Here is a 28,000-nt window from a genome sequence, read left to right on the forward strand (position 1 = left end):
GCAGACTGGGTGGGGTGCACCAGCAGAACCAAACTTTGGCCGGGCCCTGGGGTGAACTTGGCTGTGCCTCTAGAATCCGTACAGAGCCGCCCTCCTGGGGCTCCAATCTAGCAACTGGTGACCCAGGGGACTCCCAGACACCCAGAGGCGCTCAGGGGGGCCCTTCAGGAGGAGGCAGCAGAATCATTTGCTCCAGGCAGATGGGATTTTCTGCTCTTTCTAAGGGGAAATTTTGCCACTTCTCAGCAACACGGGCAGAGCACAGGTGAAGCCAGGTCCCCTTAGTTGAGATTCCGAACCCAAGCAAAAGGGCCCAAGGGCTACCACCCCCAAAGTGACTTATACTGAAGTGAGTGATTCCTAAGGCACAGACCCACTCAGAACGTGGTGCCACATCTGGCTTAAAAACAGTAATGGGTGTTGCTTTTCATCAAAAAAGTCAGACATTTCTTTTAAAAGATAGAAAATGCCAAAAAGTGGGGGGTGGCTGGGGGGGGGGGAGGGGATACACCAAAAGCAAAACTGCATTAGACACCATTTCCGTAGCGGCTTCATTCTACACGTATTTTTCTTCAAGAGGTCATAACGAAACTCAATGTAAGATTAATATTTTGCTCTTTCCCACTCCATATTAATTCATAAGTTTGTGTTCACACTACTAAGACACTCTTAAATGTCATTTAAGATGTTCCAGATCCCACTGGGTCCTGTATGGAACTGCTGACTCCCTATATTGTACACCTGAAACTAATGAAACACTACGTTAACTACTGGATTTAACGTTAAAAACTTAAAAAAAAAAAAAAAAAAAAAAAAAAAAGATGTCCAAGATCTGCACCATTAAGACGTTCGAGTTTGAACTACACAAGAGCTGAGGTCAGCTCCAGTGTTCTACTTCTGTGAGCAAGGACTTTGGAGTCAAGAGGCAGCAACGGGTTTTCCTTTCCAGAGGCTCGTTCCTCAGGGTAGATTCCCAGCAACAAAACTGCTGAATCAGGTGGGACAAACATTTCGGAGGCTCCTGAGGTCGTGTCAAACCGTCTTCCCACAAGGCGGTCAACACGAGGGACGTGATCTGTGAGGATCTGGCGGCCCTGTGCGCCAGACTCGCCCCATCATCCACTCCACATTTAAGGCCTACTGTGTGCCTAGAAGGTACCAAGCAGCTGAGGACACGCGGAGAGCAAGCCCTCCCCCCAGAGCACTAACCTAGAGCTCTCCTTGTCTCTGGTTTTCAGTTTAAATCCCGGGGAAAATTCCAGCTGTCTGCTGCACTCTGCATTTGCTTAATTGCTAGCAAGACGTTAACAGTTTCCCCTATGTTTGTATTTCTTTTTGAATTATGTTTTCACCCCACTTCCCTACTGGTTGTCCAAGGACACACGTCAAGTGACAGAAAAACCCCTTTCTATAATAAAGATATTATCCTCTTGTAAGGAAAAAAAAAAAAAGGCAAACCAAACACTTGTAAATATTGAGGCGGGAGGGACAAGATTTTTTTCCCTCGGTCACCAAAGAAGCGTTTTAACTGCCAGCAAACAGAAACATAAACCCAGCTTTTAAATGCCCAACAGAGCATTTTAAAGACAATCAGGGCACTGACTGGCCAGAGGCTGTCACATCCACAGAGAGCTTCTCCAGGAAGGGCCACTTTTCCCTCACAAACCTGGCTGTGCTGCTCAACTGCTAAGACGCCGGCCCCTCCAGCTCCCAGACCTCTCCTGTGAACGTGAGCTTAGAATCAAAACGAAAGTATTATTCAGTGGGCCATCTGATCATTCTCCGCTCTTCGCCAAGGGGCTCTGCAGAATGCTCAATCAAGATCCACCGCCTTACGCCAGGGAGAGTCCATCCAGCATGTGCAGGAGGCCCAATGGCCTGGAAGGGCCCGGGCCCCTGTAAAGGTCACCCTGCACTGTTTTGTGTCTTACACATCACAATGCCGGCGGTGGCTACCTTAGTTCACAGGCTGCCCTCCCGCTCAGGCTTCCCTCAATGGTCCCAGGCTAATAGGAAGAGAAATGACTGTGTCTGGGGACAAAAAATACACAGGGTGAATCAACTCAGAGATGCACTCACCCACAGAGACACTGAATGCAAGTGGCATGTCCCAAAAGGCCCTGCTGAAGAACAAAGGGCTTATGTGGATGTTATGTGGCAACGTGGCTAGGCCACGGCACCAAGATATCTGATCAAACGTTGTTCCAGTTGCTTGAGGAGATATGTTCAGATGAGATTAACACCTAAGATGGTGGACTCGGAGTAAAGCAGATCGCCCTCCATGTTTGGCTGGGTCTCATCCAATCAGCTGATGGTCTTAACAGGAAAAACCGAGGTCCCCCAAAGAAGAAGGAATTCTGGGGGCGCCTGGGTGGCTCAGTCGGTTGAGGGTCCGACTTCGGCTCAGGTCATGATCTCGCAGTGTGTGAGTTTGAGCCCCGCGTCGGGCTCTGTGCTAACAGCTCAGAGCCTGGAGCCTCCTTCAGATTCTGTGTCTCCCTCTCTCTCTGCCCCTTCTCTGCTCATGCTCTCTCTCTGTCTCAAAAATAAATAAAAACATTTAAAAAAAATTTTTTTTTTTTTTTAAAAAGAAGAAGGAATTCTGCCAGCAGCCTACCCCTGGACTGGAAATGTAGCTCCTCCCTGGTCTCCAGCCCGCTGGCCTATGCCCTACAGATCCTGGACCTGTCAGGTGTCCACAATCATGTGAGCCCATTCCTTAAAATCTATCTAGACAGACAGATCCAGACAGACGGTAGCGTCCCCCTCTCCTTATCCGCAGGGGATATGTCCCAAGACTCCCCCAAGGAATTCCTAAGAGTACACACATTGCTGAGCCCTCTATAGTTATACTGTGTTTTCCTATCCATACACACCTATAGTAAAGTTTAACTTATAAATGAGGCACGTTAGGAGATTAACGACAGTAACTTACAATGCAATATGACAACTGTAACCATGATCTGCCACAAAAGTTTCGTGAATGTGGTCTCTCTCTCTCTCTCAAAATATCATACTGCACTGTAGTCACCCTTCTCGTGATGACGTGAGATGACCCACTGCCCACGTGATGAGGAGGCAGGGAAGCTGAAGGACTCCACAGAAATCGGCTTTTTGCTCCCCTTCCTGCTGCTTTTCCTGCTAGGACCCGCAACCCCACGTTACACGTGCCTCAAAATGCAAATAGCAGACGTCCTCCTTGTAAGGGACAAGGAGCGAATGATTTCTTTAGACCAGATCACATCCAAGGAAGGACCAGGCCAGAACAGCCGGAGGAAGGTCTCAGAGAGTATTCCAGACCACCGGCGCTAGACCCCTCGACGCCAAGACCCCCCTGGCTCCAAGGCATAACACCTGGATCCTGGTCTTTGTTCTAAGCGGTTCCCGGACGCCCGAGAGGTGACATACCCCAGAGCACAATCCTCAGTAAAAAACCCCAGGCTCCAAGCAAGGACGTGACTCCGTCCTTCCCTTGCTGAGTCTCCCAAACACACCGTCCCTGTACTCCACGCCTTCAGCGAGTTCTGTCTTCCTCTGCTGCTGGCTCGAGTTTGATTTCTAGCCTGTGTGCAGCCAGGGCCGCTCGTGGCTGGTCCTGTGGGAGCCCTTCTGGGTCCTCGGACCCAGCCTGCCGGCATCAGTGAGATGAAGCAGAGTGAATGCGGGTGCTGTGACACAGCGCAAGGCCACTGCGGACCTCGTGATGAGCCGGGAGAAGGAGCGCCACTGCTCCAGGACCACGGTTGGCTCCGGGGGAACGGAAACCGTGGAAAGGAAACCGTGGCAAGTGGAACCGCGGACAAGCGGGCAGGACTCCTGCCCATGTGCAGACGCACGCCGCCCCCATCGGTTCTGCTTCCCTGGAGACCCGGACTCATACAGCGGGTCACAGCACGTGGGTCCCAGATGGCCAACGCTCATCCCTCTGGACAAGAGAAACACTCCGGGGGACCTACCCCAACACACCCTCCAGGAGTAGAAGAAACGCTAGTGCGTGAACACGTCCAGTTCAGAGTGGCTGATCACAAGAAAGGCAAAAACGGCAGCAACAACATCAAAGGCCAACAACCTAAATACTGAACGCGGGGGAAAGAGACGTTAGCAAATCGTGACAAGTTGATCCGACGGACTGTCAACCAAGCGATATCCCTACGTCATGTAGAAACGTGGAAAACAGCTGGCAGTCAAAGCGTGGGAGCACAGCGTAACTGAACCTTAGGGACCGCCCTGCCGCTGCTCTGACACATCTCTGCTGTCTGCCTTCATCCACCGAGCGAGCGTGGCACCCACCAACCTCCCAGGGCGGGTACGCGAGGAGCCCGCCGTGCCCGGCCTATCACAGGTGATTGATACGGTAACACTGCTCAGACGGGCACCCGTGTGAATGAGGGCAAAAGAGCAGAAATCAGAAACAGGCACCGTGTCATGAGACAGAACGAGGCGGGACATGAGAAGCTCACAGCCAGAGACGCTGTGCCCCTAATCCCGCCACGGGGTGTCGGCATCTCCAGGTGATGCTGTCAATGGGCTGGGTGTGAAGCCAGCGTGACGATGGCCCCGTGCACCGCAAGGCCCAAGTGAAGGGGCAGCTCGTTCATCCGGTGCTCAGAGCAAGACCAAGCACAGGAATGAGTACAGAGCAGCGAGAGCAGAAGCAGCTGACCTGTGTGCCTTCTTGCTGCCAAAGGCCCCACGCACGTCTGCCGCTAACTCAACAACTCCGAGAAGCAGGTGCTGTTTTGCTCCCAGGTCTCAGATGAGGCCTGAGGCTCTGGGAGGTAAACGTGTCCAAGCAAAGCCACGCAGCTAGGAAATGAGAAGCCAGGCTGTGTCGATTCCAGGACCCACACTCTGCACTGTGCTGTTGTGCTTTCTGCCCCCGTGTGCATCAGGGCCCTTCCAAACATCCACCTACCGCCAAGTCCACTGTTCAAGCGGCAAGTGCAGGCAAATTCCTGCTGTTCACGCCCCGGTACATAAACAGAGAAACTGGCAGCCTACAACTGTGCTCTAGAAAAACCCTGCCTCTCTCCCGAGCTTCCTGTGCGAGGAGCAAGTTAGAGACACAAGCAACATCCAAGCAACAGCAATGAAGGACACGTACCTAAGGCGAGAACGTCAAGGCACGCGTCTGGACACCAACTTTAGAAGAAGGACCTTCAAATGCACTCCCTTCCCTCGAGTTCGTTCTCAGGAGGACAGTAAGCTAACGCTCCTTCCTCCTAACTCAAGATCAGAAAAGCGAATGATGCCTCCTATAAACCGTGTGTGCGCCCACTTCACCCGAGGCTGCAGAAAGAGAAAGCCGTTAACGCGCCAACCCCACACTAAAAGCTCCAAGTGGAACTTACTTCTCAGGCGACCCCGAGTGTCCCAGGCACTTCCTTCCGGACATGCTCCCTCCGTACACGTCATCCTCGTTGTTATCCACATCCTCATCATCGATGCTTTTCACGTCGAGCTTCTGGTACCCAAACTCCCCGTTCAAAGACAGAGAATCAATTTTCCATGAGTTGCTACTCTGACTTCCGTTGGAATTTGGCCCGAAGGGGCTTTCAAAGGCCGACAAAATGTTGACCGAGGAGCGGTCGGAGTTCTCCTCTGAACTCTCCCCGGCCCCGGGTATCTTCTTAAAAACGTCACCAGAGTTCTCCTCTTCGTCATCGTCAAACGAGATGATGTTGGTCACCTTTTTCTTCTTCTTCCGCTCCTTTTTACATTTGGCATCTGGTAAAAGAACATATGGTGTCACAAGAAGTAGGCAAGATGAAGCCACAGTTGAGCCATGTGGCGTCTACATTGTGGAAATTCCTCCGCTGGTCAACGGAAAAATACACTTCAGATACATTCAGATTTTTTTTAATCCTCGAAGGAGAAAAACCTGTCTACAGGAGACTGAACAAAATGGATGTGGGACTACCCTTCCGGGGTAAACAAACACACCACAGAGCACACATTACAACTGTCCCTTCTGAGCACTTTGATTCAGAGGGTGCTCCCACTCCTGAGACAACTTTCACTTTGGAAAGTGCTCTCCTGGCTGACTGATGAGACCAAGAACAGCCGTTTGGGGTGGTGGTCAATGGTCCCCTTTACAATGGGACTCGGTTGCTCCTCCTTCTGGGGGTGTGTCTATTTCCCCACCCCCTTGAGCACAGGCTGGCTCAGTGCTCACATCTTCCCTGCAGCCTGTGGCACAAGTAACGGGGAACTCTGGAGCCCAGCCATCAGTAGGTGCTGCACCCCCTCGAATGCTGCCCTGAAACTACCGGGGAAGGAAGCCAGTCTAGCGTATCAGAGCAGAGGAGGCCATGTGTAGAAAAACAGATGCCCCAGCCAACAGTGGGCACTATTCCCAGGCACATAAGTGAGACCGTCTTAGATCTTCCGGCTCAGCCACCAGCTCGGGACAGCCCCATGAGGAAGCCCAAGCGACACCAGCAGAACTATCCCATCAATGCACAGTCATCAAAAAAATAATAAATTGTGGTTGTTTCAAGCCACTACACTTTGGAGCTGTTTGTTACACAGCAAAGACTACCTGAAACAGAAATCAAGGCTGTCTTGGTGACTAGTACCTATGTGAACCGGTTTGTTCACCCATCTTAATCGTCCAACTTGGGTGTGAGACACTTCAAGCTGACTCCAGACACTCCTTCCCGTCTGAACCACATGGGGATGCTTCACCAGTGTATCAAACGCTGAGACAGTGTCAAAAGCAGAGTCCCCAAAATGGATGGAAAGAATGCTCCTTGGGGTACACAACTTCCAGGGTCTTTGCTTCACAAAGCCCCCAACGGTCCTATTTCCTGTCATTTGCTAGGGTCTCTGCCAGAGAAGGGGAGGACCAGAGAGATAAAGCCAATGTATACCAAAGACCCCATGGGTTCTGAATCTTCACTGTCAGTAATAATTCCAAAGAGATGCCCATGATCACTGCCTTGTTTAAGAGGTTTGAGAATACTAGGACTACGTACTTAAACCCCACATCTCCAACTTTGCTGTAGCAACATGCTGGACGCCCCGGAAGGTTCAAAGCGTATCACAGACTTCTCATAAAACTGATCTCAACTAAATCAACTTTGCCTCCCCACAGCCTAGAGTCAAAGCTGACCAACTCCTCCCTCCCCCTTGGCCTGCACCTAACTGTCACCCCCCCCTCCCCACCCCAGCAAGAGTACACATTCTTGATAGCACTCCCTGCTTGGCTTTTATCCCATTTATCAAGAGGATACTCACTTATTTGTATAATTTGCCATCAAATGGGTACCCCTACCCAGCCCAAAAGAGACTGCGGTCTAAATGTCAGCAATCTTCCTAGTTCCCCGCTGAGCACACAGAATGCAGTGAATCAACACGTGAACGAAGGAAGGAATAAATGCATGAAGTTCCAGCTCTTCTGTTTTCATGCGACTCAAACACCCTCACGTTCAGTGTGCTCTCGGTGAGCTGTCTGCTCTCCCACCATATCATCTCCACAGCTCAGCAGGGCTCTCAGCCCCTTCCAGAGTTGAGTAAGCGGAAGAAAAATAAACACAAACGTGAACTAAAAATGAAGGGAACATAGATTTCATTCCCCTTGGGACTTTCAGACCAACAGACGCATCCCTCTTGGCCGCGGCCAGTCGTCCTTTCACCCGAACCCCCTGTTCCACCGCGCACGCCCCATCCTGCTCACCGGTGCTGACGTGCTTGGACACGACGGGCAGGGGCTCCGTGTCCTGCTCGGGTTTGATAAGGATGGAGACAGCAGAGGACGCTGTGATCTCCCTGAAAAGGCTGCTCACTCCTTGCGTGGATTCCTTCAGCAAGGAGGTCACGTTCTGCGTGGACTCCTTCAAGAGGTCTGAGACGGTAGGAGCAAACTTACTCTGCCCGTTTAAGTCCTTGTTGTCGATGTTAATTGCGAAGAGGATAGAGTTCAGACCTGCCCCAAAAAAGGGAAAAGTCTGGAGTGTCTGCCATGGGAGAGTCACGCCCCCACCACGATGAACACGTGGGGCCTGGCAGAACACGCAAGAGGGGACCGGCTGATCTTAAACATGGATTAAAAAACCTCCCACAAAATGGGGTCAGTAGACCCCAGCGATGGCAGGAGGGGAGTCTTTCCAAATCCTCTCCCTATCTGTGGAAGACAGGAGGTCAGCCTGGGGGGAGGTTAAGATGTAAGCCCTGGGGTCAGAGGGCCTGCGGTGAATCCTACCACGTTCTAGGAGACCTTGGTCAGGCCATGCACCACCTGAGCTTCAGCTTCCTTATCTGTAAAAAGGGGCCAACAGCATCGCTTTCACAGGGTGTCAAAGACAATCACCCACCAAGAACGCTCAGCTCAGTACGCAACCAAAAATGTGCGCCAACCAGTATCATTACCACAATTACTTTAGGTAAAAGCTTGCAGAATTCTGGCCTACCCAGAATTCACGGTCAGAGCCTGACTTCTCCTCCTCAGTGGACACGACTAACATTAACTCTCAATATGTGGGCCTTAGTGTGAACCTTCAGGGGAAAAAAAAAAAAAAGGAGGGAGGCAAGGAAGGATTTTAAAGAAAGAAGCAAGTTACCCACTTCTGTTGGGCTCACCCTTTGAGTGAAAATCAAATGATAATCTAACGATTCACCAACTAACATCAATCCAGGGCTCTCACGCTGATAAATCACATGTTACTCTCGTCACGTGTGATTCTCTCATGGCACTATGAAAACAATTCCCATGCTATCAAGACCCCTGCCTTGCAGAGGAGCAGGCAGTAAGGGTGACAGAGCTCACAGGATCTGCCCCAGGCCACCAGCCAGGAAGGGGGTAGGGCCAGGCTTCAAAGGCAGGTCTCCTGCTTCCAAATCCCCAGGTCTTCATGTTATACTTGTAAAGCCACGGCCAAAGCCCCCACCCCCAGGCTTTCCCTACCAGGGTATCCAATTCAAGACAAATGGGCTCAGTAATCAATTCCACCAAAGGAAGGGCAGCGGCCAGTGACCCATGAAGTCAGCAAGGGACAGGGGAAATCACAGCATCCCCTGGAGTTATAAATTCCCTCCCAGGTAGCCGACTGTGCTCACCACACTTCAAGGACTCATCAATCCTGGCCTGAGCCGGGCTTACCAGCTGCCATGGTGGGAAGCATGCTAGACCTTTCTTCATCCATCACAAAAGACCAGTCTTCATAAAAAGTGCTGCAAATTGAAAGAGAAAGGGGAAAAGCTCTGAACAGCAGTTCTCTGCATCCATCAGCCAAATAAATTCCCTTACATGGCTCCCTGGAAAATCCACGCCCGGTCATCCCAGAGCGGAAATCCAAGGTCTCCATGGGGATGAAGCTTCTGGTTGTAAAGGACTGAAGGTATATATCCTACGACTTCCTCATTGGTGCCCTGAGCTCCGGTGTACTGAAATGGGCAACGTAAACAGGGCATTTATATCAAGAAGCAAAGGGGAAGGAGACGAACAGAGAGGTAGTGCTCACTCAGGGAATGTCTGTAAGACACACAAGAAATCCAAGCTGGCCCCCTGACCAAGCTACCGCAAGAAACAACTTCAGAAAGAAATTCTACAATTCTGTGGCTCCAGCAACCACAACATTTTCATGAAATACCTCCTTGGGCTGCAGACCCAAAAGCCCGAGTTATCCCTGGAAAGGGCTGGGAAGCTAAAAGGGCCCCATGAATCTAAATGGCTGTAGCAAGAGGTCAGCAAGACCTACAGGGATTGTCCAAGGTCGTCGGCAATAATGGTACAGGCAGGGCTTGAAGCAGGTCTCCCAGCCCAATTCCCTGGCTCTTTATCCAACCCCTGCTAAACCACAGCAAGCCAATATCCTCAACCCCTGACTCAGCCACCAGGTAGGAGAACTCTCAGTTAATTGCCTCAAAGCTCAAATCACTGAAGCACCATCAGTGGTGAGGGTCATGGGGTTCAGCAGGAGACGGGATGCATTCCCCACTCGAGTGACTGAGGACAACTAACAGGAAAGAAGAAACGCCCCACTTTCAACAGACTCACCCAGCAGAACGTCAGCGGAAGCACAAACGTGTTTGAGCTGGCATGCCAACTGTACCTCCAATTCCCAAGGCCGTGACTCTTTAAAAATCTAAGCCAGGTTCCACGCACATAAGTGAATTTGGTTTTCCCACAGCTAGGTGGATAAGTGGCTAGTGATTCAGCTAAGTTCAACTGTGATTCGGCTGTTCGTTGTTAACAGTCCACCTTGAAATGGAGTGGGACAACTCGGAACTACTTGCAAATGATCTGCTGGGAGGAGCTTCCTGGAAATGTAAGAAACGGGGTGTGTTCTCCTCAACTAAAACCGCTTAATGCTCAGGGTGGGGTTGGGGGGCGGTGCACGCAGACATTCACAGCCTCCCGGCCCAGAGCTGAATAGCACACGGGTGCTGTCCAGCATGGCTTTCCTGGCCCCCATGCCTCCCATTTCAGACCCACAGTCTGAGTGTCCAGCCAAGCGAGGCGCCACGAGCATCATCACCGGGAGAACTTCAGGGGTATTTGTAAGGGCCTGAGTGGATCATCCCAGAACACATAACAAACTGCTGGTAGGGAGATGACCACAAGCAGCACACACACACACACACACACACACACACACACACACACACAAAACAGAAGGGGAGACAAGCCAGGGAGCACGTGGCAGCAGATAAAATTGTGGCCATGCATCACGGCACTGATGAAATGCCAGCTTACTGAATTAAATGAGATTAATTCACTGAAATCAAATCCTCACTACTGAGGATCTGGGCACTGCTAATGTGGAAGCTATTCAGGTCACCAGTGTGGGATGGATCACCGTCCCTTTGCATCATCAGGTGACACAAAACAACATGTCTCGTCCACCATTCTCAGGTGGTAAATAACAGCCACTAACACAGAGATATCATCAACACCACGAGTATAGGAAAATGACAGTGCTGTCACACGGTTTTGAAAGGAACATGGCTGACCGTACCACAGTTGACCCATATTCGGTGTCCTCTCCCCACTGCTCTGTGACAGCCAGGCACCCCCACCTTGCCGAGCTAGGCTGCCGCCATGTGACTTGCTGGCCAATGAAATGTGAGTGGAAGTGAAGGTTCTCTCTGGGCAGAAGCTTTAAAAACCAACGCTCAGTTCAACCCACATCCCTTCTTCCTACCTCAGCGACCGTGGAAGCAACGTTCACACGGAGCCTATGTCAGCCTGGAACCCTGAGATGGGAAACCCCAACTCATCCACGACAGACACGTAGCAGGGGGAGAGGTAAATGTGGCTATCATCTCAAGTCACTGAGGGTTTTATGATATTTGTTTTGGCAGCAAAAACTGACCTAAACTAACTGATGGAGTGAGCTTTAAGTCTACAATCAAGGGGAAAACAAAAAGAGGAAATATCATAAAATGGCTATTTTTAAACTAACAATTGACTTCTATCCCCTACACAAAACTTCCCTATTTCTTTCAGTCAATATGGGATTAACCTCGAAAAAAAAAAACAGAAGGAATTGTAAAGAACCCAGCACAAAGGAAAGACACACATGAAACTTATTCTGAACACCCAGTATCTGAAGAGAAAGAAATTCTGGATCTGAAAGAAGCCCAGATTAAACCACCAAAGGAAGAGCAGGCTATGTGCCGGGATGACAGCTCCCTCTGCATCCCACACCTACATAATAATAAACATTTATGGAGTGCTTGCTGTCTACAGGTGCCATGCTGAGCCCTTTATGAGCTTCCACTCTGGCACTAATTCTCTGACCGACCGTGCCCACAGCACAGCTGAATCGACAGGGACTATAAGAGGGGAACCCGCCCGCCCCGATGTGGAGTCTGGGATGCAAACCCGGGCAGTCAGATTCTGCAATTCCAAGCGCTCGGCTACCCCTCCCCGCAGATGCCCATCCCGGGTACCTGAGCCTGCTGCGGTCGGCCAGGAGCATGTGCAGGTACCGCTCTAGGGAGTGTTCGTTGAGGGCACAGCGGAGCCAGGCCCGGCCGCGGCCCACGTCTGAGGCGATGTGGCGCAGGGAGTAGAAGCGTGGCAGCTCGTGCTTGCTGAGGACCTCCTTCACGTAGAACCAGAACACCGGCTCTGCAGAGAGAGGGACGGACACTGTGGCACTCAGCCTGGGACGCGCATCCCTTTACACTTCCCAGTCATTTCTGCAAAAGAGTTACTTCCTTAGCACAGAAAAAGAAAGGTACCAACGAGTGTAATTTTGAATCCTGGTTTGTTTCCTTACTGATCTGGATCACAAACGTTTTCCTATAACATTTAAAGATCTTTGAAGACATTCGGGGCACCTGGGTGGCTCAGTTAACTGGGCGTCCAACTTCGGCTCAGGTCATGATCTAATGGTACGTGGGTTCAAGCCCCGTGTCGGACCCTGTGCTGACAGCTCCGAGCCTGGAGCCTGCTTCGGATTCTGTGTCTCCCACTCTCTCTGCCCCTCCCCTGCTCGTGCTGTCTCTCAAAAATAAATAAACATTGAAAAAAAGTTTTTAAGATCTTTGAAGACATGGTATTTGACAGCCTCCCGGTTAAACATAATTGAACTATTTCTCTTCTGCTGGAAACATGATATATTGCCAATTATCCCTACTTACTGCTTTGAACATTCTTGTACATAACTGTCCTCATTTCTACTTCCCTACAAAAGATTTCCATATGACTGAGGGAGAACAGACTTGAGGCTTTACGGACGAGCTAAGAAAGTTATTGTATCTCCTCACATCCTGCCTTTTTCATCCACACACAACAGATTTTTTCATAATTCTAATTCTAGTATCTACCTAATCTTGTGATCAATTTTCTGCACATTGGCTCATCAACACTTTTTCATGCTGCCAATAACAGCAGCAACAACAACAGCTGGAACTGTGGATGGAGCCTTATGAGCTAAGTCCCAGCCACCGCACTAAAGACTTTACACCTGACCTCAGTCCTCTTAAGCACCAAGGCCATCTCTGTGTCAAAGACAAGGTCCAAAGCCTGACCAATGTGTTAATTTCACCCAGGGATACAGGATCAGTAAGCGGTACAGTAGAATGGGACCTCGGAGCCGCCTGACTGCAAACCGCTAAATCAGAGAGCCTTGCGCAATGAGGGAGGGTTCTACCTTCATCAAAACGGTCATGTTCACAACTGCTTACTATCCCAAAGGGGGAAATGCGGAGTCTCTGCGGACAGACGGCGATTCTACTCCTGGAGCTAAACAGGATCACAGACCCCTCTGAGAAGGAGACGTGATCTTTCCACCTTCCTTCTAGAAGAATGCAAAGACACGCATCTCCATAAACTGTATCCCAGGTTAGTAAGCTCGCTGGAAGCTTTCAGTTCAGCTCAGTCAGCATGGACTGCATTTGTTTTCAAGTTTTCCTCTACTTATTTATTTTGAGAGAGAGAGAGAGAGAGAAAGAGAGAGAGAGAGAGAGAGAGAGAGAGAGAGAGGGAGAGAGAACACAGGGGAGGAGCAGAGAAAGAGGGAGAGAATCCCAAGCAGGCTCCATGCTCTCAGGTGAGGGGCCCAATGCAGGGCTCGACCTCACAAACCGTGAGATTGTGACCTGAGCCAAAATCAAGAGTCAGACACTTTAACCAAATGGGCCACCCAGGTGCCCCTGGACTGCATTTTTTTTTTTAATTTTTTAAGTTTACTTATTTTGAGAGAGAGAGAGAGAGAGAGAGGGAGCACAAGCAGAGGAGGGGCAGAGAGAGAGTGAATTCCAAGCAGGATCAGCATGTCAGCACAGAGCCCGAAACAGGGCTCGAACCCACGAACTATGAGATCATGACTTAAGCCGAAATCAGAAGAAGGGCCTTTAACCAGCTGAGCCTCCCAGGTGCCCCTGGACTGCTTCGTGGGAGCTGCCACGGGCCAGGCAAGGCTGTGGGATACCAGGTAGATAAGGATTCACGCCCGCCCAACAAGCTTCCAGTCCAGCAGGCCACACAACAGTGAAGAGACCAATCAACAGAATGGCCCTGGTCAGCTCCCTCGGCCACGCTAAGCTTCAGATTCCTCTCCCTCCAAATAAGCCCCAAAGTGCAGAATCACTCAGAGATTTCGGGGAGACCGGAGAACAGGGAAGCAAAGCCTGAACACGATGCCCGGGCCATGATGGCCAACCACCATTTGCTCAATGACTACCTTCTCGAACAAAAGCAATTGTGTTGTTTCCTCTTCTCCTTTTTCTGGTAACAGCAACTGAATGCGTGCGTAGGGGGACCTGTGGATCCAGCTAACCTCCAGGATTAGACGTAATAAACACCTCGGGAATGACTGGAAAAACCAACGGAGCCACTCACTCAGGACTACCTTGTGTCTCAATCCCTAAATGCCACACGAATCCCCTTCCCGAGCCCGTGAGGTCAGCCCAGACCACACGTGTGCATCACGGCCCTTCTTCCGCTCAAAGCCTCCCTCGGAAACCAGGACTGGCGACGGTGAGAGCAAGAGCCCAGGCCGAAAGGCCCATCGCTTGTTTTCAAATGTGCCAAACAACCGTCTGCATCTCTGTCATGACTCAAATCAGGTGACTCTCACCTGCATCCGGTCTTTCTCGAGAACTGCCGTGACCTACCTCTGACCTTGAATGTGTACGCAGCACCTGAACGTGTGTTTTCACCTTTCAATTTCGTAAATTGCTTAGCGCTACAGAATCCTTCTAAAGCCTGCCAAAGTGATGCGGGCGATGATAAGAATTATCCCGGCAGGGCTCCACCTGCACTGCAGCATTAATAAGGTCTATTTCCAGTGCCTCTCACCTCACCTGCCACTTAAGGCTTGCAGTGTCCGTAACTTAATTTCGGGATTAACATCGATCCCTTATGGCCCGAAACCAGGGGCTGATTCCAAAAGGGGGTGAGGGCTCCTGGTTCTCCAAACGCCGGAAAGCCGTCTCCCCACACAAACGAGAGCCATGCAGGGGGCGCTGCAGCGAGCTCCCTCCCGGGGCACCTTTCACAGAGGACGACGAACACCACAGGCCCTTTGGCAAAGTTTCTAACAGGACTCAACTTTAACAGATGCTGAGACGCTTTGGACAAGGACAAAAACCCTGACTCAGATTCTAGTCCAGGCACCGTGTGGCCTTGGGCAACTTATTCTGTCCTTCATGTTCCTCATCTGTTAGATGGGGATAACAGTACCCGCCTTTACGGTTTGTGACAAGGGGAAAAAATGAGAAAATAAAGCTTAAATGCTTCGGGCCAAGGCACCACAGCAGGCAAGCAGTATCCCTTCCCCCCTTTCTTCCGGGAGCCGTGTCCCTCCTTCCTAGGAGAACCGCATTCCATCTGGTTGCCTGTGAAGCTCTCCTCCCACCGGGGTGGACAGGTAACCCAGCGGGGCAACCACCTGGAGGAGCAGGGTGTAGACCACAATTGGCCTCGCTCACCACCCTGTGCTCATCCCGGCCCTGATTACTATCTTGTGCATCATTTTTTTTTTTTTCTGTATTAATTGACTTTTTAAAAATATTGCACGAAGATGTTATTTCTCTTGGTTGCTAAATTTTTGGTGCCGCCATAAATTTTGAGGCTGCGGCAAATGCCTTACTGGCCTCACCCGAGTCCCAGCCCTGGACCACAGGCTTCTCCCCACGGCTTCTACACGAACCACTAGAGAAGAGACCTTGTCTCTTCCAGAACCGAAGTCAGCAAACAGTGGCCTAAGGGCCAAACGTGGCCCACGACTTGTCTACGTAAGTGAAGTTTTACTGGACCGCAGTCGTGCCCATTTGTAGACATACTGTCTGTGGCTGCTTTCCTGCTACACAGTCCTAGCAGCGGAGTTGCCCACAGACCCCCAAATACCTACTATGTGATCCCTCAAGGAAGAGGCTGCCATCCACTGTGCTAGAAGCAGGAGCTCTAATAATCCTGCAAACCTGGAGCCACCTGTGGCTCTTTTCCTCCCTCTCCTGTAGACTGCGCCCACCTGGAAAGACACCCACCCAGACAGAAGTAGGGCTGAGAGCAGAGACGGGTGCGGGGGGTGCTGAGCCCCGGAACCCAGCTCGCCCTCAGTTTCCTGTTACCTGAGTTAGAAGTGCCCTGTTTTGCTGACATCTAAGTGGCTTGCTGTCCCCTGCAAGCAGAAGCAGCCTGATGCTGTGACAGAGAGTATGCTCTTCAGTCACCTGACAATCATTTACAGGGGACAGGGGACACGCCAGGCACCAAGCAATAGCCGCATGCAGAAAAGTGAAGAATGCATCCCTCAAAAATACACAAAAACAAAAAAAGCCCTGCTCAACAAGAAACAGAAAGCCCAACAACAGGGGGCCAGGCTCCTTGTAGACGAAGAAAGGATTGTTCTTCTCACACACTTAGTCTGGAGGTAGGCACCTGGTTCAAAGGCTCTGTCGCGGGGAGAATCTCCGAGCTCCTGACCTTCCCCTCACTGTCTCAGAGCGCTGCCACCACGCTGGGCATCACATGCACAATCAGAGCACAAAGAAAGAGGACAGGATAAAACCAGCCCCATCACCCCTTTTTTTTCCAGGCTGGCGTAAGGAATCCCAGAAAACCAAAGGGAGCAGAATGTCAAGACTGGCTTAATCACTTAGGATCCATTACCTAGAAGACATCCCACAGCCCCAGGCAAAATCAAGATCTGTGAAGCCAAAGAAGAAACGGGTCATGGATTTTAAGTAAAAAAACTAACAGGGGCACCTGGGTGGCTCAGTCAGTTGAGCGTCCGACTTCAGCTCAGGTTATGATCTCACGGTCTGTGGGTTCGAGCCCCACGTCGGGCTCTGTGCTGATGGCTCGGAGCCTGGAGCCTGCTTCGGATCCTGTGTCTCCCGCTCTCTCTGCCCCTCCCCCACTCTCACTTTGTCTCACTCTGTCTCTCAAAAATAAATAAACGTAAAAAAATAAGTGTTAAAAAACTAACAGAGTCACGCATACACGCTGTCAATGATTCCAGGGACAAAAGGCAACCAAGCACCCCCTTAGTCCGGCCTCAGGCTTAGGTGAGCACAGGTGCCCCCCAAACCCAGTCACATCCAAATCTGGATGAGCCTGACTATGAGACACCACTGGCTCAGCAAAGCAGAGTCCCCAGTAAGGGGCTGCACCCAGCCATCCCCCAAGCAGCCACAAGGCTGCCTCCTGAAAGCAGGACACAGGAAGTGTGGTTTAAACGTCACATCAAAAAGACGCGTAAAAAGTATGTAAACTTGATTTTTTTTTTTTTTGCTTTTTTAAAAATCGTGGTGAAATATACATAATGAAATGTACCGCATTAACCATTCTTTTTAATTTTTTATGTTTATTTTTTTATTTTTGAGACAGAGCACCAGTCAGGGAGGGGCAGAGAGAGAGGGAGACACAGAATTCCAAGCAGGCTCCAGGCTCCGAGCCGTCAGCACAGAGCCCGATGTGGAGCTCGAACCCATGGAATGCGAGATCATGACCTGAGCCGAAGTCAGACGCTCAACCTACTGACCCACCCAGGCGCCTCTAACAAGTTAACCATTTTTAAGTTAGAATTCAGTAGCATTAAGTACAGTCACCATGTTGTACGACCATGACTACCATGTAACTTTTCCATCATCCCAGACAGAAACTCTGTACCCATTAAACACTAACTCCCCCATTGTCCCCTCTCCCCAGGGGCCTGTATTTTACTTTCCGTCTCTGGTAATGTGACTATTCCAGATACTTCTTCTGGGTGGAATCCATTCAACATACGACCTTCTGCGTCTGGCTACTCTCATTTAGCATCACGTTTCAAGGATCATCCACATTACAGTACTTATCTGTACTTCATTTCTTTTTGTCTGAGTAATATCCCCACTATATGGCCATACCACGTTGCATTCATCTATTCATCTGTCGACAGACATTTGCCTTTTTTGCATCTTTTGGCTCTTGTGAATAATGCTTTTAGGAACATCTTTGTATACAAGTGTCCGTTTGAGTCCCTGCTTTCAATTCTTTTAGGTCTGTATTTAGGAGTGGAATTGCTGGATCATACAATAATTCCGTTTGCTTTTTTTTTTAAGTTCATTTACTTTTGAGGGAGAGAGACAGTCTGAGGGGAAGAGGGGGAGAGAGAGGAAGACACAGAATCCGAACCAGGCTCCAGGCTCTGAGTTGTCAGCACTGAGCCTGACATGGGGCTCAAACTCACAAGTGGTGAGATCCTGACCTGAGCCGAAATCGGACACTTAACAGACTGAGCCACCCGGGCGCCGCTATTTACCTTTCTGAGCCGCTATACCATTTTACATTGATATATTTTTTATTAATAGAGATGGAATGGCCTTTATTTCTGTGCAACTGAAATTAACTCTGCTATTAAATTCTCTCTTAGGAAAAAACCTTAAACTTGCCAATTAAAGGTAACTATAGCCACTTCCAGATTTTTTTTTAATTTTACAGAGAGAGTGTGTGCACACGAGTGGGGTAGAAGGGCAGAGAGAGAGAGAATCTCAATCAGACTCCCAACAGACTGCTCAATCCCACAACCCTGGGATCACGACCTGAGCTGAAACCCAGAATCAGATGCTCAATCGACGGAGCCACCCAGGCTCCACCCTAGGTTTCTTTTTTAACTGTGGTAAGATTTACTTAACATAAAATCTGCCAATTTAAAGCTTATAATGCAGAACTTGGTACATTTTTAAGAGTGAACAAATGCACAATAGTCACAGATACTGGATCACTTTTGAAGACTCCAGTCTATTTACATCTAAAACCTAAACATCCCGGGGTGCCTGGGTGATTCATTCGGTTGAGCGCCTGACTCCCGATTTCAGTTCAGGTCATGATCCCAGGGTCATGGGATCGAGCCCCGTATCGAGCTCTGCACTGAGCATGGAGCCTGCTTGAGATTCTCTCTCTCGCCCTCTCTCCCTCTGCCCCTCCCCACCCCCCACCCCCACCCCCACCCCCCCCCACCCCCCCACCCCCCGCCATCGGCATCTCTCTAAAAATGAATTGATAGATGGATAACCACTAAACATCCCTACTGACTCCAGAGAACCAGGGCCAATTATCTTGGTAGAGGTGGGTGGAGATCAGAAAAACAAAGCAAGATAAGGAGAATAAACTGCCACCTACTGCCCGGCTGTGGCCTGGCTCCTCCCCCACCTGTGGGCTTCACCCTGTTCCGCTCTCCCCCCGACTGACCCTGCTGCAGCCTCGCTGATGTGCCTGACACTCGTCCAACATGCCAAACACGCTCCACCTCAGGGCCTCCCCGGCCATGAACAGAAACCACACCAGGGAGTCCAATGAAGGAATTTCACACAGGCCATTTGTTACGAAGACTTTGCAAGAGCTACGAGGCCAAATAAGAGAATAATGAGGCCACAGAAATTACTAACGGCAGAAAGCCAATCCATCCCTGAAGCCAGAAGAACAAAAGCAAGAGGTAGTGTTCAAAGTATAAGAACCAGGGTGTCTGGGTTGAGCGTCTGACTTCGGCTCAGGTCATGATCTCGCGGTCTGTGGGTTCGAGCCCCGCATCAGGCTTTGTGCTGACAGCGCGGAGCCTGGAGCCTGCTTCGGATTCTGTGCCTCCCTCTCTCTCTGCCCCTTCCCGACTCGTGCTCTGTCTCTCTCTCTCTCTCAAAAATAAATAATAAACATTAAAATTTTTTTTGTTGTTTAAAAAAGTGTAAGAACTGAGGGGCACCTAGGTGGTTCAGTCACTTAAGCCTCCGACTTCGGCTCAGGTCATGATCTCACAGTTCGTGAGTTCGTGCCCCACGTCAGGCTCTGTGCTGTCAGCACAGAGCCTGATTCGGATCCTCAGTCCCTCTCTCTCTGCGCCCCTCCTCCACTAGTTCTGTCTCTCTCTCTCTTTCAAAATAAACAAACTTTTTTAAAAACCTTGAAAAAAAAAAGAGTATAAGAACTGAAAGGAGATTTAACAGCAGAGTTAAGTTCAATTGCAAAGAAATAAAGGCAATCCCATCTCTACTCAAAAAAAATTATCAACATAAAACAGCATGGCCACTGTTGACAATAGTTCGGTGTTTCCTCAAAAAGTAAACACAGAATTACCGTATGGTCCAGCAATTCCACTCCTAAATACATACCTGCCGGGCAACGGCTGGACTGTGGCATTGGCACCAGAGAGGACGGTGAAACAGGAAGGCCAAGGCCTAACCAGCAGACCTCATGGGACCTCGACAGACCACAGAGGAAGCACGGCATTGCTACAGATGCCGTGTGAGGCCGGGAAGAAATGCTCTAGCTTCCCTTTTCCTCCCATCTTCTAACCTCATCACTATCTCCCTCTGGACGAGTGTGAAGACAGTGGGCAAGGGAGCCTGGGAAACACAGCTGCAGGGAAGGCAGACAATAAATTTGAGAGCAAACAGGCAAAGGACTACAGGCTTCTCAATGTGTTGAACTACCTAAGACGTCTTCCCCCAGGTAACAGTATGGCTCCCTCCCTCCCTCCCTCAGGTCTCTATTCAAAAGTCCATAGAGACGGTCTCTGACCGCTCTATGCAGAAGACTGAACCCCCACCCCATCCCAGGCTGCTAGCTGCTCATCGAAATCTCTCTTCTTCCTGAACCCCCAGACAGACAACCCTTCCCAGCCTGCTCTGCAGCGGCCAGACAACTCAGTGGGCACCAACCCAGGTGCCTTTCACCGGCCTGATGCGCTCATCTCTGTCGTCTGCCTGGCCCCCGCGAGCATCCGGGGTTGCAGTCCCGAGCTGTAACAACGCAGCAGAGCGCACTTGGCATTCACCCACAGAACATGCGAGTCTACACCACCTCCTTTATTAAAAAGGGGGAACGGGCCACACAAAGGGCTTCTAAGGCTTGTGCCTTGTTTCCATTTAGGGATGGACTCCATCCTCTGCTGAAGACTCGTGTTCATGCTGACAGGAATAAAGCAAAGGACTCATGGGTCCAACAGGCCAGGCAATTACGGATTGAAAACTGACAACTCTGAGGCCAAATCTGAGTTTTAATTTACTAGACATTAAAATCAAACACTTTTAGGGGTACCTAGGTGGCTCAGCCGGTTAAGCATCTGACTCTTGAACTCAGCTCAGGGCCCTGAGTTCAAGCCCCACGCTGGGCTCCACACTGGGCATGAAGCCTCCTTTAAAAAATAATAATAAAATAAGATGAGACACCTTTCAAACAGCCAAAGGTTTGGCCCAGAGGCCTCAGTCCGGCTACAGCGGATCCTTATGTGCTGGGACGGTTTCGTGCCCTTTAGTAAGTAGCCACTGGCCCACGCCCTCAGCCACCCAGACTGTCAAGGACCCTCCCCAGGACACTGTGGACATCCCTGTAATCAAGGAGCTCGCAGGTGCACACCGGGCCCAAGGGGGCTAGCATTCTGGCTCTGGCTTCCCCCCAGGGCCAGCGTTCTCTACCAGCTGTTAAACATGTTTATCACCACCCCTGGACAGAGCTCAGTGTTTCCTTCACACCTTCCACAGACATCCTTCCAAGGCTCTTTGTGCCAGAACTAGCTGATTTGCAAGTTTATAAACATGACAGAGAAACACAAAGAGGGAACTGAAAACCTTACAGGGGTGGGAGGGTGGGGAGTGGACTTCCCCTCATGATCAAAAGGATGGGCCCGGGCTTCTCCCGGCACATGAAGCTTCCTCCAAAAATACTCTTCTACAGAAATGAAATTGTTACCCAAGGTGACCCAATGAAGCAAAATATAAATTCTGCTTTGAGCTAAATGCAATCAACCATTTTCAAAAAGCCCCACTGAGGATCAAGGAAGTCGGTTTCTCTAATTTTACAGCTGGGTGTATATTAATACCACCTGCTTCCAGCTGACTGTGAAGAGATACAGATGGGGGGGGGGGGGGGTGTCAGTCTTCCCAGGACCATGAGCCCCACGTCCTGAAGTCTGGGACCTGGAGTCCTTGTTTTGAACATCCTTTTTGGTGGCCAGGCAACTTGCAATACACTGGGGCTACAAGAAAGAACAAAGGGCAAAAATAGATCCAGCCCTTGACCATCGAGAGAGAAAGTCAGGAAAACACATAGCGCCAGAAATAGGTTTGATGAGACAAGGACTCAAGACTATTGGGTGTGAGAGGTGGGGGGAGGGCAGAAAGGAGAAGACGACACCTAGAGGATGGGCAGAGGCCAGGTGAACTGGGTGAGGAGCTCACGAATGACTTTTTGGGGGAGAAATCTGAAATTGCAAGAGAGAGCAGATCAAAACCACAATGAGATACCACTTCCCAGCCATGTGAATGGGTATCATCAAAAAATAAATTAATGGGTGCACCTGGGTGGCTCGGTTGGTTAAACACCTGAGTCCTGATATTGGCTCGGCCATGATCTCACGGCGGTGGGATCGAGCCCCGCGATGGGCCCCACACTGAGTGTGGAGCCTGCTTGGGATTCTCTCTCTCCCGCTCTGACCCCCCCCCCCACCCCCACACATTCTCGTTCTCTGTCTCTCGCTCAAAATAAAATAAACTTAAAAAAAAATAAATAACATCTTTTTTAAATAATTACTTAATGAATGAAAATAACGAGCGTTGGCTAGGATGTGGACAAACTGGAACCCCTGCCTGTGGCCAGTAGGAATGAATGTACAATGAGGCAGCCGCTCCAGAAAACAGCAATACAGCGTCTCTTGAAAAAGTGAAACATAAAATTACCACCCAATCCAGCAATTCTACGTCTGGGTATTTATCCAAAAGAACGGAGAGCAGGGATGCAAATAGTTCTGTCGACACCCACGTTCATGGCAGCATTACTACAAATAGAAGCAACCCCGGTGTGCAGCCAGAGATGAGTAAAGCGGGGTGTGTGTGTGTGTGTGTGTGTGTGTACACAATGGAGTATTATTCAGCCTCAAAAAGGAAGGAAATTCTGACATACTGCAAAGGCGCAAACCCTGAAGACATTATGTTAAATGAAATAAGCCTTATCCATGTGGAGTATAAGTACACCTTACTTACAAGAAGCACTGAAGACACATTCATAGAGACGGAAAGGAGAATGGCGGGTGCCAGGGGCTGGGAGGAGGGAGAATGGAGAGTCCGTGTTTAATGGGGATGGACTGTGAACAAGGGGAAATGAAAAGGTTGTGAGGTGAGTGGTGGTGATGGTCGTACAATATATACAGTTAGAATGGTTACAATGGTCATCTTTAAGTTATATATGTTTTGCCACAATTTAAAAGCGAGAAGAGAAGTTTGAGTCGTTAGCGTTTGAGCGAGGGCTAGGGAGCAAGGAGGGTAACGGAAAGGTAAGAACGAAGTGCACTTCCAGACTCGACAGCTTCAGGACTGCAGAGACCAGCAGTGCCGTTCAAAATTTAGGATTTAACCATCTAAAGCGATCACTGAGCAATGAAAAGACAGAGGTACTGAAGACCTTCTCCCCCAGAGAGTCTAGCATTAACACTTTAGGGGCTGAATCATGAAGAGGTCCCAGAAGCCCCACTCCCGGCAGGGGCTGTGGCAGGAGGGGAACTCACAAGGCTCGGGTCGTGGTTTATCGACTGGATCCGAGTGTTGCAATGTCTTACCTGGCGTCTCCATGTCAGCCCTGGGTGTTGGCAGGGCTCAGAGGAAGGGCAGAGACAGACAAAGCAGGGAGGGGAGAGACCTCGGAAGCCATGACAAGGTGTGTGTCCTCCGGCCCCACTCTGAAAAGAACCGTGACAGAACTTCAAGTAGGAGGCAGGGGAGCAGGCTGGTCACTGAAGACACCCCCGCCCCCGGCCTGGCACAACGTGCACAGTGGACTAGAGAAGATGGCAACGGATGGCAGAAGGACAAAACAGGGCAGAGGGGAAGGACAAGAAGGCTGCAAGGAAGCCCAGGGGCTGTCAGGAAAGCTGGGTGAAGGGCAGAGCCATTCGCTAAGCAAGGAATACAGGAGCAAATGGGGGAGGTCAGGAAGATTCCGTCCTGGAACCTGCGATGAGCCTGCGGTACGTCCAAACAGAGACACGTAAAAGAGGGGGTCGGGGGAGGGAGAACTCTCAGTAATGGACACACGGACAGCAGTTTTCACCAAGGAATTCAGGCAGTACTTGTATGCACAGAAACAAGAGCAAACAAAAGAATGAGAAGACGAACGATATTTAATATTTGAGGGTGTAGAAATGATAGAAGAAGGAGGCACAAAGCAGCAGTAAGTATGCCAGGACGTGGTGGCAGAGAGGGGGAAACTGTTTCAACGTCAGAGGGTCCTTGCTGCCCAAGGCTGCTAAACAGACGAGGAAGATCAGACTTACGCTCTACAGGACGGGCGGATCCGTAACAGCAAGTGCGACTCTGGTATGTCCTGAACCAAGCGTATGACCTTGTCACAGACCGCCAACACATCACCTCATGACGATATGTTAGTGATTCACAAAAACAGCAAGTTCCAAGGTTTTGCAGAGAAATGTCACCCGTGCGGTCTGAACGTGTCCCTCCAAGACTCTTGCCCCTAAAGTGATGGTGTTAGGAGGTGGGGCCTTCGGGAGAACGCTCAGGCCAAGAAGGTGGAGGCCTCGTGGAATGGGATCATGGCCCTTAGGAAAGAGGTTCCAGGGCGTCCCGTGCTCCTTCCACCGTGTAAGGACACAGAGAGAGGCACCGGCTATGGAGCAGAGAAGGGGCCCTCACCCAACCATGCCGGCACCTTGATCCTGGACCTCCCAGCCTCTAGAACTGTGAGAAATAAACTGCTGTTGCTTCTAGGCTCCTCCGGCTGTGGCCTCTCGTTACGGCAGCCCAAGCAGACCAAGACAGGCACAAGCTGCAGTGGGTCCGTCTCCGTTCTCCAGTACAATGAAAAATAATTCCTTTTTCCACACCGCATTCCACATTGACAACTTTGGGCAAAACCCTCCAATCCCAAGCCAAGCCTATGCAGAGCTCTCCGCCGCTTTTAATTCATCTGTAGTAACTTTAAAAATGGATCTTTGCTCTCTTCCTTGGTAGCACTCTGGTACCTCAGAAATCACGAAAGATAGGACTGCGCAAATTGAAATATCGCATTTATGAATACATTTTTATTGAAGTACCTACATATTTCCCAAAAACTCTGCTAGGAGCTGGAAAGTCAAGAGGAAGTAAGACGCACATGATACCCTGCAGTCCCAAAGCTTACCATCCAGTGGGGGTACACACATGTGAATTGGTGTGGTAAGGTAAAATGGAATCCCTGTCCTTTGTTCTCAAAGATGGGGATTAGAGAACTTGTTCTGCAAAGGGTCAAATGCCAGATACTTTAGACTTTATGGGACCAACAGTCTCAGTCACAGCCGCCTAAAAGCCACCATGCAAACTAAGTAGATAAACGCATGTGGCTGTGTTCCAATAAAACTTTATCTATAAAAAGAAGTAGCAGGACGTAGTTTGCTGACCTCTGCCCTAAGTGATCATAACTTAATACTTGCTGCTTAATTTACTCATGAATTCAAATGGGGGAAGGGAAAGGATCAGGATCTCTCAGAGAGCCCTCTTTCTGGAAACATACCATCATGAATAAAAGAGTAGGAGCTACACAATCACAATCATGTAGACCTGAGTAAAAATCCCAGCTCTGCCACAATCATTAGTTCTGGAGCATTAAGAAAACGATTTCATCTCTTTGAGCCGTATTTTCTTCACCTATAAAACGGGGACACTATCATTCACTATGCACTGATGTTTCAAGAATAAAATGAAATCAGGAACGGAGGGTCTAACGAATCCCCTGGCTCACGGGAGGTGCTCAGAATGAGTCACTAGCAAACAAGGAAGCGAGGCCTGTGGTCAGCCAATTGATTAAAAAGGAGAAAACATCCCAGTGTTGTTTCCAAGATTAACATGCTATTCACAACTTTCCTCTCATTTCTGGAACACAGGCCTTTGACTTTTTTTTTTAAGTTGTCTTGCTTTTCTCTACTGTTTAAGTTAGGACATGTTTGGATGCGTGTCAACAGAGATCCAACTCAAGATGGCTTAAACCATTAGGAAACGTTTAGACATTTACACATCAAGTCCAGAGGTAAGGCAGGTCTCGAGTTGGTTAATTCAGAAGCTCAGTGACACTACCAAGGAACCAGGTACTTTCCATCTTTCTGAGCTGCTGTCCTCAGATCTGTCCCCCTTCATCACAAGATCATTGCCAAAGTTCCAAACATCGCAGTCCCAAGCAACAACCCAAGGCCACAAAGTAAGTCTTCTCTCCTATTTCCGTTCAGGTGGCAATGAATTTTCTCAGAAGCCCACAGCAGACTTCTCCTTCCTTAACGGCGTCTTGGGTCTGTACTAAAAGCAGCTACTGGCAAGCTGATCATCATTACGGGTGGCCTGATCTGGTCTGGATTCACTGCCCCTGCAGCTAGCTCCAGGCCTGAAGCTCTTGGCCACCCAACATCTGAACAAAATCAGCATTCTCTCAGCAAGAAGGGACAGAACTGCTGGGGGAGGAATAACCAATGCCTGCTGTGATTATTCACACTGACCTGCCTCACTGCAAGAGCAAAGTTACATAGACTGCAGGCCCAGACTCTGAAAATGCAGACTCCCCTCTCGCCATCCCCAAATCAATCTTTTGTGTAGATAAATCCAGACACATATCAAAGAGGAAACAGTTCCCCCAGACACAAGCAGGCTCTCACATCTGGGGTTTAAATCCCAAAGACGACACACTGGGTAACCTCACCCCAAGCATCTCTGGGTCCCGCACAACCCACATGTCTGCACGATCTATTCGAGGAGATCTCAGCGAGGCTTGGACACTGCTCCCACACCTGCAGACAATGCGTGACAAGACAAAGCTGAGCTGTAATCACGTCTGCCCTACCAACATTGCACAATTCAGGGATGTTTGGGTAAAAACTCCCCAAGTCAAAAAACAAACAAATGAACCCTGAATGCTAAGCCAAAAGCAAATCAAAAATGCCTAACAGACAAGCAAACTAGGGAATGGGTGGCAGGGGGGAGGGGGGCAGAGAGGTGGATGCAGGTGCTGGCTAAAAACCTCACAAAACTGGAGGAAATCTGCCTACACAACCTCTGTCTCAGGCTACAGTTCATCACAGAAGGAAAACCTGACGCCTGACTTATAGGAAAGTAACCGAGATGGCCACACGTGAAGGGGGCGATCTAGCAACAGGAAAAGGCACACACTCAAAGTGTCACTTCAAGGGGCCACTTTCTCAGCTTTGAAAGAGGAGTCCAGACAGACCACCTCTCCCACAAAAACAACTGAAAACGCTAGGCAGTTATTTAACTGAAACAAAATTGAGGACCTGGGAGGTCCCGAGGACCTTGCTGCCCGGGCAAGACTTAAAGAACTCAGATCCCAAAGAGAAGGGAAGTCCACGGACAGTCCTACGCTTGGGGCCTTACTTCGCCCTCGAGGCTTCTTCCGGCTACAGAGTTTCTGACGAGAAGCTAAACAGAGCTTTCAGAATTTCCACAAGGTCTGAAAGGAAAAAATTAGAGCTCAGAACCAGCAGACGAGGATGGAAACTGGTAAACAGCTCAGGGATCCAATGTGGGCTGGACTAAACAGTGTCCCCCAAAAATTCCTGTCCGTCTGAAACCACAGAATGTGACTTTACTTGGAAAAAGGATCTTGCAGATGTAACTAGTTAAGTTGAGGTAATACTGGAGTAGGGTGGGGCTAAATCCCATTGGGCTGTTGTTCTAAGGAGAGAGAAGGACAAGGAGACAGAGACACAGAAGGAAGAGGCCATGGGAAGACACAGGCCCAGACTGGACTGAAGCAGCTACAACCAGGACCACCAAGGACGGAAGACAACCACCGGAAGCTGGGCACGCATTCTCCCTCAGAGCATCCAGAAGGGACCAACCGTGCCAACACCCAGATTCTGGATTCCTGGCCTCTACACCGGGAGACAATAAATTTCTCTCTGCTGTTTTGAGCCACCCAGGGTGTGGAAGTTTGTTATGGCAGCTCTAGGAAACGGATATATGCTGGAAACCCCAAATAACTAGTCCTAGCAGTAAGGCAAAAGCAGAAATAGATCAGCCCTCGCAAATGCTGAAGCCCAGGCATGAAATGCTCAGTCCTCGACAGGAGAAAACTGATCTT

At 49.8% G+C, this 28,000-nt stretch overlaps 1 protein-coding gene across 11 annotated transcripts in view; it reads right to left on the reverse strand.

Moving 5' to 3' along the window:
• The window catches only part of SNX29 (sorting nexin 29), a 499,251-nt gene that overhangs the window by 427,790 nt on the left and 43,461 nt on the right, over positions 1–28,000 (reverse strand). For 10 of the 11 annotated variants that reach the window (XR_007147865.1, XR_007147866.1, XR_007147869.1 and 7 more), the window contains exons 5-8: positions 11,896–12,076; positions 9,101–9,171; positions 7,679–7,927; positions 5,352–5,727 (exon numbers count right to left, since the gene is read on the reverse strand). Coding sequence is in view for 2 of the 11 variants with exons in the window: in XM_047839171.1 (XP_047695127.1) it covers positions 5,352–5,727; positions 7,679–7,927; positions 9,101–9,171; positions 11,896–12,076 (877 nt within the window). In the remaining 9 variants the exon portion in view is untranslated. Of the gene's footprint in view, positions 1–5,351; positions 5,728–7,678; positions 7,928–9,100; positions 9,172–9,997; positions 10,218–11,895; positions 12,077–28,000 lie in introns of those variants that run through there. The other variant, XR_007147871.1, reaches the window with a different exon arrangement.

Source organism: Prionailurus viverrinus, chromosome E3 (genome assembly GCF_022837055.1).
Source record: "Prionailurus viverrinus isolate Anna chromosome E3, UM_Priviv_1.0, whole genome shotgun sequence".
NCBI lineage: Eukaryota > Metazoa > Chordata > Mammalia > Carnivora > Felidae > Prionailurus > Prionailurus viverrinus.